General features: G+C 33.7%; 2 protein-coding genes across 2 annotated transcripts; both read left to right on the top strand.

The window, feature by feature from the left end:
• The first annotated feature begins 413 nt into the window (after positions 1-413).
• LOC105335953 (endoglucanase) lies at positions 414-6,939 on the top strand. The gene is made up of 3 exons (XM_011440097.4): positions 414-561; positions 5,857-6,111; positions 6,458-6,939. Exons 1-3 carry the CDS (start codon positions 531-533, stop codon positions 6,805-6,807), a joined length of 636 nt encoding a protein of 211 aa, XP_011438399.3. The 5' UTR covers positions 414-530; the 3' UTR covers positions 6,808-6,939.
• A 7,537-nt stretch (positions 6,940-14,476) lies between these two features.
• LOC109619724 (endoglucanase) lies at positions 14,477-17,195 on the top strand. Its single transcript, XM_034453785.2, has 3 exons — positions 14,477-14,587; positions 16,206-16,460; positions 16,798-17,195. Exons 1-3 carry the CDS (start codon positions 14,557-14,559, stop codon positions 17,139-17,141), a joined length of 630 nt encoding a protein of 209 aa, XP_034309676.2. The 5' UTR covers positions 14,477-14,556; the 3' UTR covers positions 17,142-17,195.
• The last annotated feature ends 67 nt before the right edge of the window (positions 17,196-17,262 follow it).

Genomic DNA, 17,262 nt, shown 5'->3' with positions numbered 1-17,262 from the left:
ACATTATATAGTTATTCCATGTGATCCATCTTGTGTTCTACATGTACAGTTGCTGGAAAATGAATTTAATTTGATATACAAAATATGATACTTAAAATTAACGTATATAATATAAAATACATTTCAATTTTAAATTTACCACCTAGAATTCTATTAGTTAAACGGTATATGCTGTGCGTTGATTCGATACAAAACTACAAAAGAAAACAAAAACTATAAATAGCGCTGTTAAACGTTTGCAAACAAACACCACATTACTCGAATGACTTTAACCCCGGAGATGGAAGTTAGATATACACCTTGACCGAATCACACAAAAATCAATGCATAATAACCTTTTTTTTATTTTTCCCATCGAAATCCCGCCTACTAATAACTATAATTGGTCGAAAAGAAGCTAGGTTATTTTTTAACACGGAAAGTAGGACAAAGTTCATAATCACGTTCAGATGAGCGCTGTAAAGGAACCCGTCTAAATCCTGCTGCTCCTCTCTGAGGCCTTATCTTTGTGAAGACGATACAATATAGGGATGTGGCCATTATCTGTTTTTTGTATTCTTGGTAAGTTAAAGCTCTTGTTAAAATTTTTAATTTTATTGATCCCTTGCAACTCATTATATGATTTTATTATTTATATTTTTTTTCGGGGGGGGGGGGGGGGTGTATGGTTACCGGAATAAACTGCTTATGAAATGGAAACAGGTGTTGATTCCACGTAAATATAAAATTATATATTTCATATCTCAAAATGGATATAATATCCCCCCTTTTTTGCATAAGCTTACCTCTCTCATCTTGGTTTTTTTTTACTACAGTATAAACCATTTACCATGCATTTTTTCATTTGGTTCGAACATTTCCAACTTTGATTTGCTACGAGCATTTTTTGAGGGCATACTTTTACAATCACGTAAAAATAATATTGGAAAGTTTGTTTGCATGAAAATCCATTCAACTGAGAAAAAAATAAGTGATTAAAAATCAGTAGCGGTAATCCGGGTTCCAAGAGCTCAAAAATCACATTTTTTCTTTCTTTGATAAAAATTTTAAGAAGATAAATATTAGTCAGAGCATTTTATCATCTACCTTTAAGAATATTAATTTGATACAAGCTGTTTCCTACACTTGGATAAGGAGCTCTTTAATAATTAGCATGAGGGAGTAGCGCAAAATGCACATAGATCTAATACATGTACATGTAACATGTACTAGTATCCAACGGTGCCTTAATTTATTTCCCAATTTCCTGATGGCAGTAGTGTGTGATAAGCCTTAAATTTAATCTAACTGTTTAATTGTCACAAATTCATTTTATTTTACTAGATATGTTCTGTGATAAATTATATCAGTTGACCTGAAACAGTTAAGGATCCGATTAATTTTGACACAGTCTACGGATTTTCATTTCAATGTATATATATATATATATATATATATATATATATATATATATATATATATATATATATATATATATATATATATATATATATATATATATATATATATAGAATGACGTGAAAATACTGTGTATAGCAAGTGCTTCAGAACCTATTTAAGTCTTCGATACCTACAACCTTTAAAAATATAACATTTCCAGCTGTAACCCGGGTTTTATTTCGCCCATATCTTGTTCATGCAGTGGTTGATCCAAAAGTAGTATCACGGACAGTGAACATTGTCCTAAATAATATGAGCTATATAACAGAAAATAAAAAAAGACTAGACACGATCTCGTTGCGAGCAACGAGGAGGTCTTCCGTGCGATTTTTTGAAGGTTATATGACCTTGACTTTGATATTTGACTCTTTATCTCCTTATTGGGGCAACAACAAAAAATTTGACGGTTGAATATTGTTAGGAACATCATTCTCAGCATTTTATTCTATATTGATTTTCAAAATGATGCTTTTTAAAATATTTGTTCTTTTTGAGATATGTTATAAAAGTTTTGGACTTCTGGCCCCTTAAAACCTATTAAAAACCCCCTAATTACGGAACACATGATAAAATAATTATAATTTATTGTTAATTCCTGAACATATAACAGAATATTTGTCAGTAAAGTGCTATAAAAGAAATACTTCAGAGCCTTTATGCCGCTAAAAATATTTTTAGGTCTTTTGATATTAAACATATTTTGTTCAACAAGTGTTTAGAAATTCTTTGCCGCTTTGAGCTATTTTGTAAAGACCGTTTTACGGGCTGATCCCCTTATCTCCTTATTGGGGCCATATGACAAAATTTCGATGGCTGAATATTGACAAGCGCATCATTCTAAGCATTTATTATTCAATATTTCTTTTCAAAATATTTCTTAGTAAAGTGCTATGGAAGAAAGACTTTACAGCCCTTTTGGCCCCTACATTGAAGGGCATGTTTCTTGACATCATATGAAAAGTCTTTTGATATTAAACATATTTTATCCAACAAGTGTTTAGAAATTCTTTGCCGTTTTTGGGCTAACTGGGATAGGTCGTTTTAGGGGCCGACCCCTTATGTCCTTATTTGGGCCAGATAACGAAACTTTTATGATTGAATATTGTTTAAAACATCAGTCCTAGCATCTTTTATTCTATATTGCTTTTCAAAATATTTGTCCTTTTTGAGATATAATTGATCGAAGATTTGGACTTCTGGCCCCTTAAAACCCCTAATTACGTAACACATGATAAAAATTTTATAATGTTTAGTTTTATAAGTGATAAATGAACATTTTTGCTTCTTAAACATATTACAAAATATTTTTCAGTAAAGTGCTATGGAAGAAAGACATTAGAGCCCTGTTGGCCCCTAAATTGAAGGACCAGCCCCTTTTTCTTGATATCATATGAAAGGTCTTTTAATATTAAATATATTTTGTTCAACAAGTGTTTAGAAATTCTTTGCTGTTTATGAGCTATCTGGGATAGGACGTTTTAGAGGCTACCCCTTATGTCCTTATTGGGGCCAGATAACGAAACTTTTATGATTGAATATTGTTTAAAACATCAGTCTAAGCATCTTTTATTTTATATTGCTTTTCAAAATATTTGTCCCATTTGAGATATAATTGATCGAAGTTTTGGACTTCTGGCCCCTTAAAACCCCTAATTACGTAGCACATGATAAAAATCTTATAATGTGTAGTTTTATAATTGTAAGATAATCATTTTTGCTTCTAAAACATATTACAAAATATTTCTCAATAAAGTGCTATGGAAGAAAGACTTTACAGCCCTTTTGGCCCCTACATTGAAGGGCAAGCCCCTTTTCTTGATATCATATGAAAGGTCTTTTGATATTAAACATATTTTGTTCAACAAGTGTTTAGAAATTCTTTGACTTTTTGAGCTATCTGGGATAGGACGTTTTAGAGGCTACCCCTTATGTCCTTATTTGGGCCAGATCACGAAACTTTTATGATTGAATATTGTTTAAAACATCAGTCTAAGCATCTTTTATTCTATATTGCTTTTCAAAATATTTGTCCTTTTTGAGATATAATTGATCAAAGTTTTGGATATCTGGCCCCTTAAAACCCCTAATTACGAAACACATGATAAAAATTTTATAATGTTTAGTTTTATAAGTGATAAATGAACATTTTTGCTTCTTAAACATATTACAAAATATTTTTCAGTAAAGTGCTATGGAAGAAAGAATTCAGAGCCCTGTTGGCCCCTAAATTGAAGGACCAGCCCCTTTTTCTGGATATCATATCAAAGGTCTTTTAATATTAAATATATTTTGTTCAACAAGTGTTTAGAAATTCTTTGCTGTTTATGAGCTATCTGGGATAGGACGTTTTAGGGGCTACCCCCTATGTCCTTATTTGGGCCAGATAACGAAACTTTTATGATTGAATATTGTTTAAAACATCAGTCTAAGCATCTTTTATTCTATATTGCTTTTCAAAATATTTGTCCTTTTTGAGATATAATTGATCGAAGATTTGGACTTCTGGCCCCTTAAAACCCCTAATTACGTAACACATGATAAACATTTTATAATGTTTAGTTTTATAAGTGATAAATGAACATTTTTGCTTCTTAAACATATTACAAAATATTTTTCAGTAAAGTGCTATGGAAGAAAGAATTTAGAGCCCTGTTGGCCCCTAAATTGAAGGACCAGCCCCTTTTTCTTGATATCATATGAAAGGTCTTTTAATATTAAATATATTTTGTTCAACAAGTGTTTAGAAATTCTTTGCCGTTTTTGGGCTAACTGGGATAGGACGTTTTAGAGGCTACCCCTTATGTCCTTATTTGGGCCAGATAACGAAACTTTTATGATTGAATATTGTTTAAAACATCAGTCTAAGCATCTTTTATTCTATATTGCTTTTCAAAAAAATTGTCCTTTTTGAGATATAATTGATCGAAGTTTTGGACTTCTGGCCCCTTAAAACCCCTAATTACGTAGCACATGATAAAAATCTTATAATGTGTAGTTTTATAATTGTAAGATAATCATTTTTGCTTCTTAAACATATTACAAAATATTTCTCAATAAAGTGCTATGGAAGAAAGACTTTACAGCCCTTTTGGCCCCTACATTGAAGGGCAAGCCCCTTTTTCTTGATATCATATGAAAGGTCTTTTAATATTAAACATATTTTGTTCAACAAGTGTTTAGAAATTCTTTGACTTTTTGAGCTATCTGGGATAGGACGTTTTAGAGGCTACCCCTTATGTCCTTATTTGGGCCAGATCACGAAACTTTTATGATTGAATATTGTTTAAAACATCAGTCTAAGCATCTTTTATTCTATATTGCTTTTCAAAATATTTGTCCTTTTTGAGATATAATTGATCAAAGTTTTGGACTTCTGGCCCCTTAAAACCCCTATTTACGAAACACATGATAAAATTTTTATAATGTATAGTTTTATAAAAGAAAGATGAACATTTTTGCTTCTTAAACATATTACAAAATATTTTTCAGTAAAGTGCTATGGAAGAAAGACATTAGAGCCCTGTTGGCCCCTAATTTGAAAAGCCGGCCCCTTTTTTTCGATATCAAACGAAACCTCTTGTAAACATAAATTTTATTTGCTCTATATCTTATGTTCAAATATTTTTAGGAAAGGAGATACAGAACGAAAACCATTCAAAATCACGTCGTTTTTCGAACTCGATTTTCGGGTCCAGGCGAGCTTCGACGCCTTTGAAGCCAGACAACCATACAGGCCTTTAAACACATCTACAATCATCTTGTCTACAATCCCTGAAAATTTAAATTCAATATCTGTTTTCGTTTAGGAGGAGATAGCAGGACAAACCAACCCTCTAAAAATCGCTAAAACGTCAATATCTCCCGAACGGAAATGAAGTCATAAAAATAAAAAATTATATAAAAAGGTTTTAATCAATATCTACAAAATCTGAATTTTTCACGAAAATTGGTCGAGTCGTTTTCAAGAAATCGCTTGTACAAAAAAGCGTAAGAAAAAAAAAATAAAAGGGAAAAAGAAACAAAGCAATAACAATAAGGTCTTCCGCTGGAAACGGAAGACCTTAAAAAACCAATTTTAAATAAATCTAGATGTTTCATGAATTTACATACAAGATAAACAAACGTCAAGTTAAAAACCATCCAAATAAAAGAGTACTTTAAAACAGAAAAAATGTTTCGTCAAAAGAAAGGAACGAAAAGAGAGAAAGCAAACTAAAAAAAAAAAAAGAAAAAAAAATCCATGCCGAAATATGCGAAGGATCTAGTAAATAATTACATTTAATCCTTAAAAGTAGATTTTTATTATTTTTATCCGGTTTGATAATAATATTATAATAGCAGGATCGGCACCAAAATCTTCTCACATGAAAATAAACAAAAAATGCTAACAGGACCTACAAACTTTATAATTTTTAGCGATCGGGTACGTGAGTTGTGAACAAAGATGCCATGGGTCGCCAAGAATGTACAACGGAAAGCGATGTGCTTCGACCACCCGATACAACGACTACCACAAGGGGGCGTGCAAGTGTGGACCAGCTTCCGGTGACAGCCAATTCGGTTGGAATCACGACCACTTCGTCACTGCCCCCAATCAGATGTTTTTTGATGAAGGATACAGCGGCAGGTGTGGTCAGCGATGCGGAAAATGTGTCAAGCTGACCACAACAGGTATGTATAAATCTGATCTCCCGATGACTACGACAGGTATGAAAAAAGGTATTTACAAATGCAGTCTACTTAAAGCAAAGGTAACCAGAGCAGGTATTTATCTACTTATACCTTACGTTACCTTAACAATACAGGTAAGTGTATATCTAAATACCTTAGGTCAAGGTGACTACGATATTTACAAAAAGGTAATCAAGTTTATAGGCCTAAGAAATCCCTCACCTATAACAATATCCTCCACTATCCCCCAACCCCCCCCCCCCCCCTCCTTCCCCAGGCTGGTAAACAGTTCTTGATCCGCGCCTGTACTTTATATTTGATCAGGTGTTTTCTTTGTCTTACACAGGTGGTTACGTACCCGGACAAGGAAGTCCGACCCCCGCTGGTCAATCACACGTCTTCATGGTTACTAACCTGTGCCGCAACGTCTATCCCAACCAGAACTGGTGCAACCAGGGCACCGGGCCCTATGGAAACGGTCATAACGACTACGGATACGTCGCCCATTTTGATTTGGGAAATGGAGCCAATCAGATCTCGCGCATTGGTTGGAACAACCCGGAAGTGACGTGGGAGATCGTCAGTTGTCATGGAGCGAACACCCCCACGGATGAAATGTACCAACACTGCCAGTGTGCCCATCACGGTAAACGTTCCCTCAACGAATCAACGAACGGCTCGGAAAATGGATTCTGATTCTGTTATGCTGATCAAATTTAGTTTAATAAAAATTGTGTAATATTTAATGTATTGGCATTGGTATCATCTTCTTTTTTAAAAATAGGTGATATAAAAATAGTGCATTTGGAATGAAATGATGATGATTTTTTTGTTGTTCCTCTTCTCACCCCTCCAAAATACTCATCGCAGAATAAAATAGCCATAATGGTATTTAGACATTCGTTGGTATGGACCTTTAATTTTACATTTCAAAGAAATTATGTATCACTTCAATAGAATATGTTCAGTACACTTAATAAGAATCTGGACCTGAAATACGAAGGGCCTGTCGACACAATCGCAGTATCTCGGGCCTTTCCGGCAGGCTCGGAAAAACACCTCGAATGTATTTTTATACAAAATGGAGTCGCTTCCCATTAAAATAAGTATCGGCTAGACAGCCTCTTGTGTCGCTTTTGTGGTCTATGTTAGGGTATATCATTGACTTTAACGAAGTCTAGGTGACATCTCAACAGATCGTAAAATGTGTTGTATTTATATCAAATTGTATAAAAAGGGGGGTTGTCATGGCCGCTTAGGTAACACATTCGAGGTGTTTTTCCGAGCCTGCCGGAAAGGCCCTAGAAGTTGTGTTTTTCCAAGCCTGCCGGAAAGGCCCGAGCAGTTGCGATTGCCTGTCGACAAAGAGTACTCAGTAAGTGAATTCGATAAAGTTTTTTTTATACATTTTGTTTTTTCTTGGATTACTATGTCGCAACGATGAAAACTTGGTTATTTAAAGATAGTTGAAAGTGACTGAGTAGGCAAATCCCATTTTGGACAAAGCAGATGAGTTATACAGTCGCCTGTGTTCGAAAGACATTTCTGTTAAGCAGGCTATTGATGATCCTGTTTTCACTGCATTGGAGAAGCGTGTTCGAGACAGGTTTGTCTACTGATTTGATTATAGTGCAGGTATTGATGAGAAGCGTGAAATCTACAGGCGGATTAACACGTGGAAGATGAATGGGGGAAGCTCAGAGGGCTCAATGGCTTTTGTTTATGCCAACATTAGTAGAATATAATCAGGCAATGCAAACATTTACTGACACAGGATACCAAACAAGTGATCAGCATGTCGATATGTCAAGATCAAGAATGGAAAAAGACAACAAAGATGTCAATGTATTGCGCGACTTCTTGAAAGATAGGGACCCATTTATCTTACATGACAAGACTTTGCGTAACATTGAAACCGGAATTATTGCAGACAACGATGCAAATGCAGATGCTGCAAAGAGTATAGGCGAAAAAACTATACAGTCTATGGCTGGACAATTGGTATCAGAAATTTCATTTAAAAGGAAAGATCAAGTGGTTCCTCTTGATATAAAAGGAACATCGAACAGTAATGTCACACAGTTCTCGCAAATTGATCCTCAGCTCATGTTTCAGAGGTTGACAGCTGTTGGATCAGAAACACTAAACACAACAGCTGAGTTGTTTCAATATGAACTTTCAAGCTTTCCGTCACCAATATTTGAAGCAAATGGTCTTTTAAAGCAGGCAGCAAAAGCCACGCTTGGTGAAGCTATATGAATCGAGTACAGGAGACTGCCATGCTGAAGAACTCCCAACAACAAATCTATTAAATGTTATCGATGGAGGATCTCTACTGCATCGAATAACATGGTCCGAAGGCGAGAAATTTCCCAGATTTGCTCAAAATATGTTAATCATGTCAAAAGGCACTTCCAAAATCCCATCGTTGTAATGGATGGTTACATCGGTACGTCAACTAAAGATATGACTCACATGAGGCGCAGCAAAGGAATTCAAACAAACACAATCACTTTTACTGGGATATGCCACTGAGAATAAAGAAGGAAACTTTTCTTCTGAATGTATCAAACAAGCAACGCTTTGCTGAACTCCTTGTACAAAAACTGCAAGAGAGCAATATCGAAGCTATACAAAGTGAGGGTGATGCAGATTTGTTGATATGTCAGACAGCTGTTAATAAGGCAGACGATCACACAGTGGTTGTGTATGGACAAGACACTGATTTGCTAGTTCTGCTGTGCCATTATGCAAAGGAAGACAGATAAATCTTTTTCACCACTGACAAACAAACGTCAAACCACAGAATTTTGGGATATATAAAATGCAAAGTCAGTTCTTGGAAGTGATAGTTGTCGTCAACTCCTGTTTATTCATGCTTTAACAGGGTGTGACACAACTAGTCGTTTGCATGGCATTGGAAAACCTGCTGCCTTGAAAAAGATAATGACTGACATTTATCTAAAATCACAAGGAGCTGTATTTTTGCAAGAAAATTCTAGCAAAGACGATAATATAAAGGCGGGAGAAGAAGCATTAGTAAACTTGTATGGTGGGGTACCGCTAGAGGGTTTAGACATTCTCAGATGGAGAAAGTTCACGACAAAAACAATGCCATCTAAAAGAAATGCTGTGGTTCAAGTGCAGTCACTTCCATTAACATCTGATGATGCCATATTTCATTCAATGCGAGTTTACTTACAGTGTCAGTACTGAAAGGCAAATCAGTGGCAGATCTTGATCCTACAGAATGGGGTTGGACTCTTAAAACTGGCAAACTTCTACCTATTGGAATGTCCAAACCACCTGCACCCGACTTCCTATTAAAAATCATCCACTGCAATTGTAAAACCAACTGCGACAATAAGAAATGTAGCTGTCGAAAATATGGCATAGCGTGTTCAGGTGGATATGGAGAATGTAGAGGAATCAACTGTAATACTCCAGAATCTGATGACGAGAGTGAAAACAAAATTTGAAATTAGAAAACTGTTATATTCCTTTACAATAAAAGGATGTTAATTCGATTTCCATTTTATTGTTCATGGTTGTGATGTAAACAATTTGCATCAATTGTACATATCCAATCTTGTTATCAGGTTATAAAATAAGCTGATGCCATATTGATTTGATTATTAATTATTTCTTTATTGATTCGAAAAAATTAAAAAAAAAATTTTTTTTTGAAAAATTGCCATAAATTTGACCAATGTTTCATGTTATATTATTATTTCAATTGTTCAAATACTATTTGGAGTGAAGATAAGTCGTTACCAATTGATTTGATATTGTTTTTACTTTTTCCCACATTTCCACAATTCTTTAATAACAATACATAAAAAAGCAATATTTGACCCAAAAGAATCTTAAATATTTCTCGTGAAATTGTTTTATATGTATTACTCGGACAAAATAAGACTTAAAATAAAATGGAGTTTAGAATAAGCTGATACCAATTTATAAAATGTTTCCATATTTCCGCGATTTTTCAATAAAAATGCTATTTTTTACCCAAAAATACCTTCAATATTTGTTGTAAAAGCGTTTTAATCAGTTATACATATGAACTCATTTCATTTCAAAACAGCATGAATTGATACTCATTGATTTAATTTGGTTAATTTTTTCCAGATTTCTGCGATTTTTCAATGAAAACCCATGTTTTTACCCCCCCCAAAAAACTATTTTCCGCATATCATACAAATGTTTATTTTCAATATGTTATTTGTATATACAAACACCTTTGATTTCGGTGGTAACTAGCTTTGTAGCAATTTTCTTGAGGTTTTGCTGAAATTTTGACAGATTGACTAGACTATATAACAAATTTGGAATTTTATAACTTGATATAATATTACCATCTTAAGAGGGCTCGATGGTCATGGCCATTTTTACAGTATTTTAATCTCCTTTAAAAAAGAGTTCTGTATGATATAGATATATTGGAAAATGATCAAATTTTAAAACCAGAATATTTGAATGTTTTCTTATACTTAATATTAGTTTATGGCTAAAGTATCATATGTTTACGTCAGATCTTGTGGTTTGTTGACTACCCTGCCTCTTTAACAGTGGTTCAATAAACGTTTTGTCAGAATTGGGTGTTTAAATGTGTGGTCGGAAACCATGCATAAAACTTAGATTGGTCTAATGTCTATAAAGAAAAATGTTCTTTACGAATGTCAAAGCAAGTTCTGTTCTTTTATTTTATGTATCATTTCAATTAATAATAATACATGAAATAAAAGAGCATAACTTGCTTTCGAATTTTACATTTTTCTTTACAGTTTAATTAATCGACAATGAAAATGCAAATCTAGAACAGGTGATCCAAAGTAACGAATTATTTATAATAACAACAATTAATTTATCACGAAATTAATAGACCAAACCTTTGTGAAGAAATGAACTCTACTCTTGATTTTGAGTCTAATAACTACAATTTGAATGTGTACATTTTGTGTTTGTGTTGGGAAGAGATGGGGGGGGGGGGGTTAAGCTGTTTGTTTAGAAAAGGGTAATAATACGTTATTTACCTAACAAATAGTGGCAATGATCTCCCACACAGTATATAAAATTTATCAAATATTTTCTCAGCTTGAATTTTGGACTAAGTTTGCAAGCATGTATAACCATCATAAGAGTCGGAAAAACCAATTGGATGTAAAATGTAAATACTTACAGTAAGTAGTTGGCAGTAAGCTGTAAACACTTACAGTAAGTAGTTGGCAGTAAGCTGTAAACATTGACAGTAAGCAGTTGGCAGTGAGTTGTAAGCAGTTGAGAGTAAGCTGTAAATACGGACAGTAAGCAGTTGGCAGTAAGCTGTAAGCAGTTGGCAATAATCGGTTGGCAGAAAGCTGGAACAGTAAGTACAGAACCGATCAGACCCAACCTAATAGAAAGTAAACACCAACAAAACCATGAGTTTATTTTTGGGTTTACTCTGGGTTTACTAGAGTTAATCCAGAATTAACCAAGAGTCAACCCAAACTAAACCCAGAGTGGACACAGAGAGTGAACCCGGTCAGAAGTATACCCTTGAAAACAGTCGTTGTGTATTCGGAATATACAAGGGACAGGGATTACAGGCAGTAGGATGGTAAGATAAAAGACGGGTCTGCTTCATACATCAGTGCGTACAGTTGACCTCAAAAGCAATTTCCAAGTAAACCCAAAGTAAACCCAAATTTTCAAAAAGTAAACCCAGAATAAACCCCAAAAGTAAACCCGTGGTTTAGTTCGGGTTTACTGTGGTGTTAGGTTGGGTTTGATCGGTACTGTAAGCTATAAACACTAAGAGTAAGAAGTTGGCATCTGAATACAATTGAATGTAAGCTATGAAAGAGTAACTGTATAAGAAGTTGACAGTAAGCTGTAAACAGTAGCATGAAGCAGTTGACAGTAAGTTATAAACAGTTGGCAGTAAGACGTGAACAGTAAGCAGTTGACAGTAAACAGTTGGCAGTAAGACGTGAACAGTAAGCAGTTGACAGTAATTAAACTGCAAACACTAACAGTCTGCAGTTGGCATTTGGTAACTGAGTGTCGTGTATGAAATTCATTAGTTACAAAGTTCAAGTTTTTGTTTGCAAAACAGTTCGAATCAAAATATGATAATCTAATCAAACCTGTCGTATAACATACTTTAAGTTTAAAATACATGTAAACTCATGCAAAAGGTTTCAAATCAGTATCATACATACTTGATGAAAACATATTTTCATCCTTTGTTTTATGTTACCTAGGAGAGAAAACACACTTCTTTCATCAGCAAATGAAACAATTCTTTTCTTATCCAAAATAAAATAGTAAGACAATAACTCTAATCAAGTGTTAATTAGATATGAGTTGTGTACTCAGCTCTTTACATTACATAAATATTCCATTTTTGTATTATTGTGTTATTCTATGTTTGTAATTCGTCTTCTGTTCTACATGTACGGTTGCTGGATAACAAAATTAATTTGATATGAAAAATATAATTCTTTACTTATGATATAAAATACATTTCAATTATAAATTAACCATCTAGAAATCTGTTAGTTAAACGGTATTTGCTGCGCGCCGAATCGATGCAAAACTACAAAAGAAAACAAAAACACTATAATTACCGGTGTAAAACGTTTGCAAACAAACACCACATTACTCGAATGGCTTTAAAGAGGTTCGTTCCTCTGTTTTTAGGTAGCCATTGTGGGTCGTTTCTAGTCTGGAAATTATGCATCATATATTAATTGTACTTATTAATTCATATTTCACAATGCCAAATAGACTACATGTATATTGAATAAAATAATTAAGGAAAAATGACATATTTTCAGAATTTAATAAAGGACTATATTTTGAGGCGGAAGGTTTTTAAGAAGAAAATGAACATTTTTCATAACTTAGTTGTTTTAGAGTACCATAATTTTACCTTCCGTATTCTCCTTGCAGACCAGAGTTGTTTCGAAACACATATTTTAAAAAAAATTCGATTTTTCTATCGACATATATTAGCATTTTCAACTGATATTTTATAAAAGTCAACAAAAAAACGAACTCCAAATTTTGCTTTAAATTAGCTTATTTCTTGCCCTATCTCAAATTTTACATCATAGACCAATACTTTTGGTTTCATCTTTTTAAATTCATAAGACGTTTCTGACAAGTATATTATAATTTAGGAAAAAGTTTGAGACTCTTAAATATTTCATTGCATGTTGAATCGTTATTAGCTAAAAATAGCGTTTTGTAAGTGCAAAAAAGTCAAAATATCAATTAAGTTAAGAAATCGCAAACTTTTTCTTAAGGTCAAGATCTAGTAAATGAAAGGTGCCTACAGTTTTATGATTTTCAAGATATATATTCTTTAAATGATGCTTCATAACAATACCTTTGTTTCATAGGCTGTACCGGGGCTTAAATGTTTGGTAAGCACAATGAAAAATCATGTTTTAATTAACCATTTTCTATGAAACATGAAGAATAAAAGTAACAGATCACGGAGTTTTGTCAATTTATGACCAAATAAATATATCTAGAATGCCTACAGTCTCTCCAAAAACAGCATCAAACAAGCTCTTGACCTCCTCTTTAAAATAATGTCAAATTGAATATAGGCACCGGGATTACTTTTCCCGTTATTAAATATAGAATGTCAAAAAATTGTTTTATTTTCTACATAATCCCTTTAAAGCCGTAAGATACGGGAAAAGATTCATCAAATCAATTATGACGTCATAATGGTTCTAGCACCAAAAAGACACTTTGGAATCATTTACTAGATCTTGACCTTAATGCTAATTTAAGTTTTATTTTTATGTTAAATAGTATAAATTTGTAGTCGATGCCATGGATCATTCCGATAAGAAATTATACAGGGAAAAGTGATTTATGTGCAATTTGCACTTTCAGTGCATAAAGGTCAAATTAATTGCACGTAGCATCAAAATAAGCATAAAGACCCCAAAATTTTGTTTGAATTTTGGTTAAGCTATGTGTGTAGATTTTTAAAAATACTTTAGAAAAAAAATTGAAGACTTTTGATTGCAGGATCCAACGTCCTTAAACCCCGAAGATAGAACTTAATAGATATACACATTGACTGAATCACATAGAAATGCGCAATAACCTTACTTCTAATGCTACATATTTCTTATGAAAACGAAAAGAAAAACTAACCAAAAATTTTTGGAAAAGATATTAACTTTCTGGTGTCATTTTTTCTTAGTTTGAGGTCATTTGGACCAAAATTATTATTTTTTTTTCTGATTTTTTTTATTTTTCCCATCGAAATCCCGCCTAACTATAATTGGTCAAAGAGAAGCTAGGTCATTTATCATTACGGAAAGTAGGGCAAAGTTCATAGATAATCACTTTCAGGTGAGCTCTATAAAGGGACCCGTCTAAAACCTGCTCTCCTCTGAGGTCTTATCTTTGTGAAGACGAAACAATATAGGGATGTGGTCATTATCTGTTTTTTGTATTCTTGGTAAGTTGAAGCTCTTGTTAAAATATCTAATTTTATTGATCCCTTGCAACTCATTATATGATTTTATTATAATTTTTTTTTTTTTGGGGGGGGGGGGTTGCATGGTTACCTGTATAAACTGCTTATGAAATGGAAACAGATGTTGATTCCACGTGAATATAAAATTATATTTTTTATATCCCAAAATGGAAATAATATCACAAATGAAATCTAGATATTGCCCTCGGCGTTTTTGGCCCCCCCCCCCCTTTTTTTTGCACAAGCTTACCTCTCTCATCTTAGATTTTTTTTTACTACAGTATAAACCATTTCCCATGCATTTTTTCATTTGGTTCGAACATTTCCAGCTTTGATTTGCCACGAGCATTTTTTTTGTGGGCATACTTTTATAATCACGTACAAAATAATATTGGAAAGTTTGTTTGCATGAAAATCTATTGAACTGAGGAGAAAAAAAATGGACAAAGTGATCAAAAAATCAGTAACGGTAATCCGGGTTCCAAGAGCTCAAAAATCACAATTTTTCTTTCTTTGATAAAAATTTTAAGAAGATAAATATTAGTCAGAGTATTTTATCATCTACCTTTAAGAATATTAATTTGATACAAGCTGTTTCCTACATTGGATTAGGAGCTCTTTAATAATTAGCATGAGGGAGTAGTGCAAAACGCACATAGATCTAATACATGATCATGTAACATGTACTAGTATCCAACGGTGCCTTAGTTTATTTCCCAATTTCCTGATGGCAGTAGTGTGTGATAAGCCTTAAATTTAATCTAACTATCTAATTGTCACAAATTCATTTTATTTTTACTAGATATGAACTGTGATAAATCATATCAGTTGATCTAAAACAGTTAAGGATCCGATAAATTTTGACCCAGTCTAAGGATTTTCATTTCACTGATATATATATATATTATATATATATACATACATACATATATATATATATATATATATATATATATATATATATATATATATATATATATATATATATATATATATATATATATATATATATATATATATATATATATATATATATAGAATGACGTGAAAATACTGTGTATAGCAAGTGCTTCAGAACCTATTTAAGTCTTCGATACCTACAACCTTTAAAAATATAACATTTGCCAGCTGTAATCCGGGTTGTATTTCGCCCATATCTTGTTCATGCAGTGGTTGATCCAAAAGTAGTATCACGGACAATGAACATTGCTTAAATAATGTGAACTACATAACAGAAAGTAAAAAAAGAAAAACCAATATTAAATAAATCTAGATGTTTCATGAATTTACATACAAGATAAACAAACGTCAAGCTAAAAATCATCCAAATAAATAAGTACTTTAAAACAGAAAAAAAAATGGGTTTTTTTTCAAAAAGAGAGGACTGAAAAGAGAGAAAGAACTAAAAAAGAAAAAGAAAAGCCATGCCGAGATATGCGAAGGATCTAGTAATTTATTACATTAAATCTTTAAAAGCAGATTTTTATTATTTTTATCTGGTTTGAGAATAATATTATAATAGCAGAGTCGGCACTAAAATCTTCTCACTTGAAAATACACAAAACATGCTGACAAGACCTACAATATTTATAATTTTTAGCGATCGGGTACGTGAGTTGTGACCAAAAATGCCATGGGTCGCCAAGAATGTACAACGGAAAGCGATGTGCTTCGACCACCCGATACAACGACTACCACAAGGGGGCGTGCGGGTGTGGACCAGCTTCCGGTGACAGCCAATTCGGTTGGAATCACGACCACTTCGTCACTGCCCCCAATCAGATGTTTTTTGATGAAGGATACAGTGGCTGGTGTGGTCAGCGATGCGGAAAATGTGTCAAGCTGACCACTACAGGTATGTTTATACATAAACTCCCGATGATTACGGCATGTATAAAAAAAGGTAATCACAAATAAAGTTTACTTAAAGTCAAGGTAACCAGTGCAGGCATGTATTTACTTATACCTTACGTCAACTGAAAACTACAGGTAAGTACATGTATATACCTTAGGTCAAGGTGACTACGACATTTAAAAAAAGGTAATCAAGTTTACAGGCCTACACAATCCCTCACCTATAACAATGTCCTCCACCCCCACCCCCACCCCCCCCCTCCCCAATGACTGGTAAACAGTTCTTGATCCGCGCCTGTACTTTATATTTGATCAGGTGTTTTCTTTGTCTTACACAGGTGGTTACGTTCCCGGACAAGGAGGCCCGACCCCCGCTGGCATGTCCCGCGTGTTCATGGTTACTAACCTGTGCCCCAACGTCTATCCCAACCAGAACTGGTGCAACCAGGGCACTGGGCCATACGGAAACGGTCATAACGACTATGGATACGTCGCTCATTTTGATTTGGAAAATGGCGCCAGTCAGGTCTCGAACCTTGGTTGGAACAACCCGGAAGTGACGTGGGAGATCGTTAATTGTCATGGCTCGAACACCCCCACGGATGGAATGTACCAACAATGCCAGTGTGCTCATCACGGTAAACGATCGCTCAACGAAACAACGAACGGCTCGGAAAATTGATTCTGATTCTGTTATGCTGATCAAATTTAGTTAAATAAAAATTGTGTAATATTTAATGTATTAGCATTGGTATCATCTTCTCTTTTTTTAAAATTGGTGATATAAAAAAATGCATTTGGAA

This window comes from Magallana gigas, chromosome 10, assembly GCF_963853765.1.
Source record: "Magallana gigas chromosome 10, xbMagGiga1.1, whole genome shotgun sequence".
NCBI classification, from domain to species: Eukaryota; Metazoa; Mollusca; class Bivalvia; order Ostreida; family Ostreidae; genus Magallana; species Magallana gigas.
Note: the sequence above shows the minus strand (reverse complement) of the source record. Positions and strands in the feature narration are given on the sequence as shown.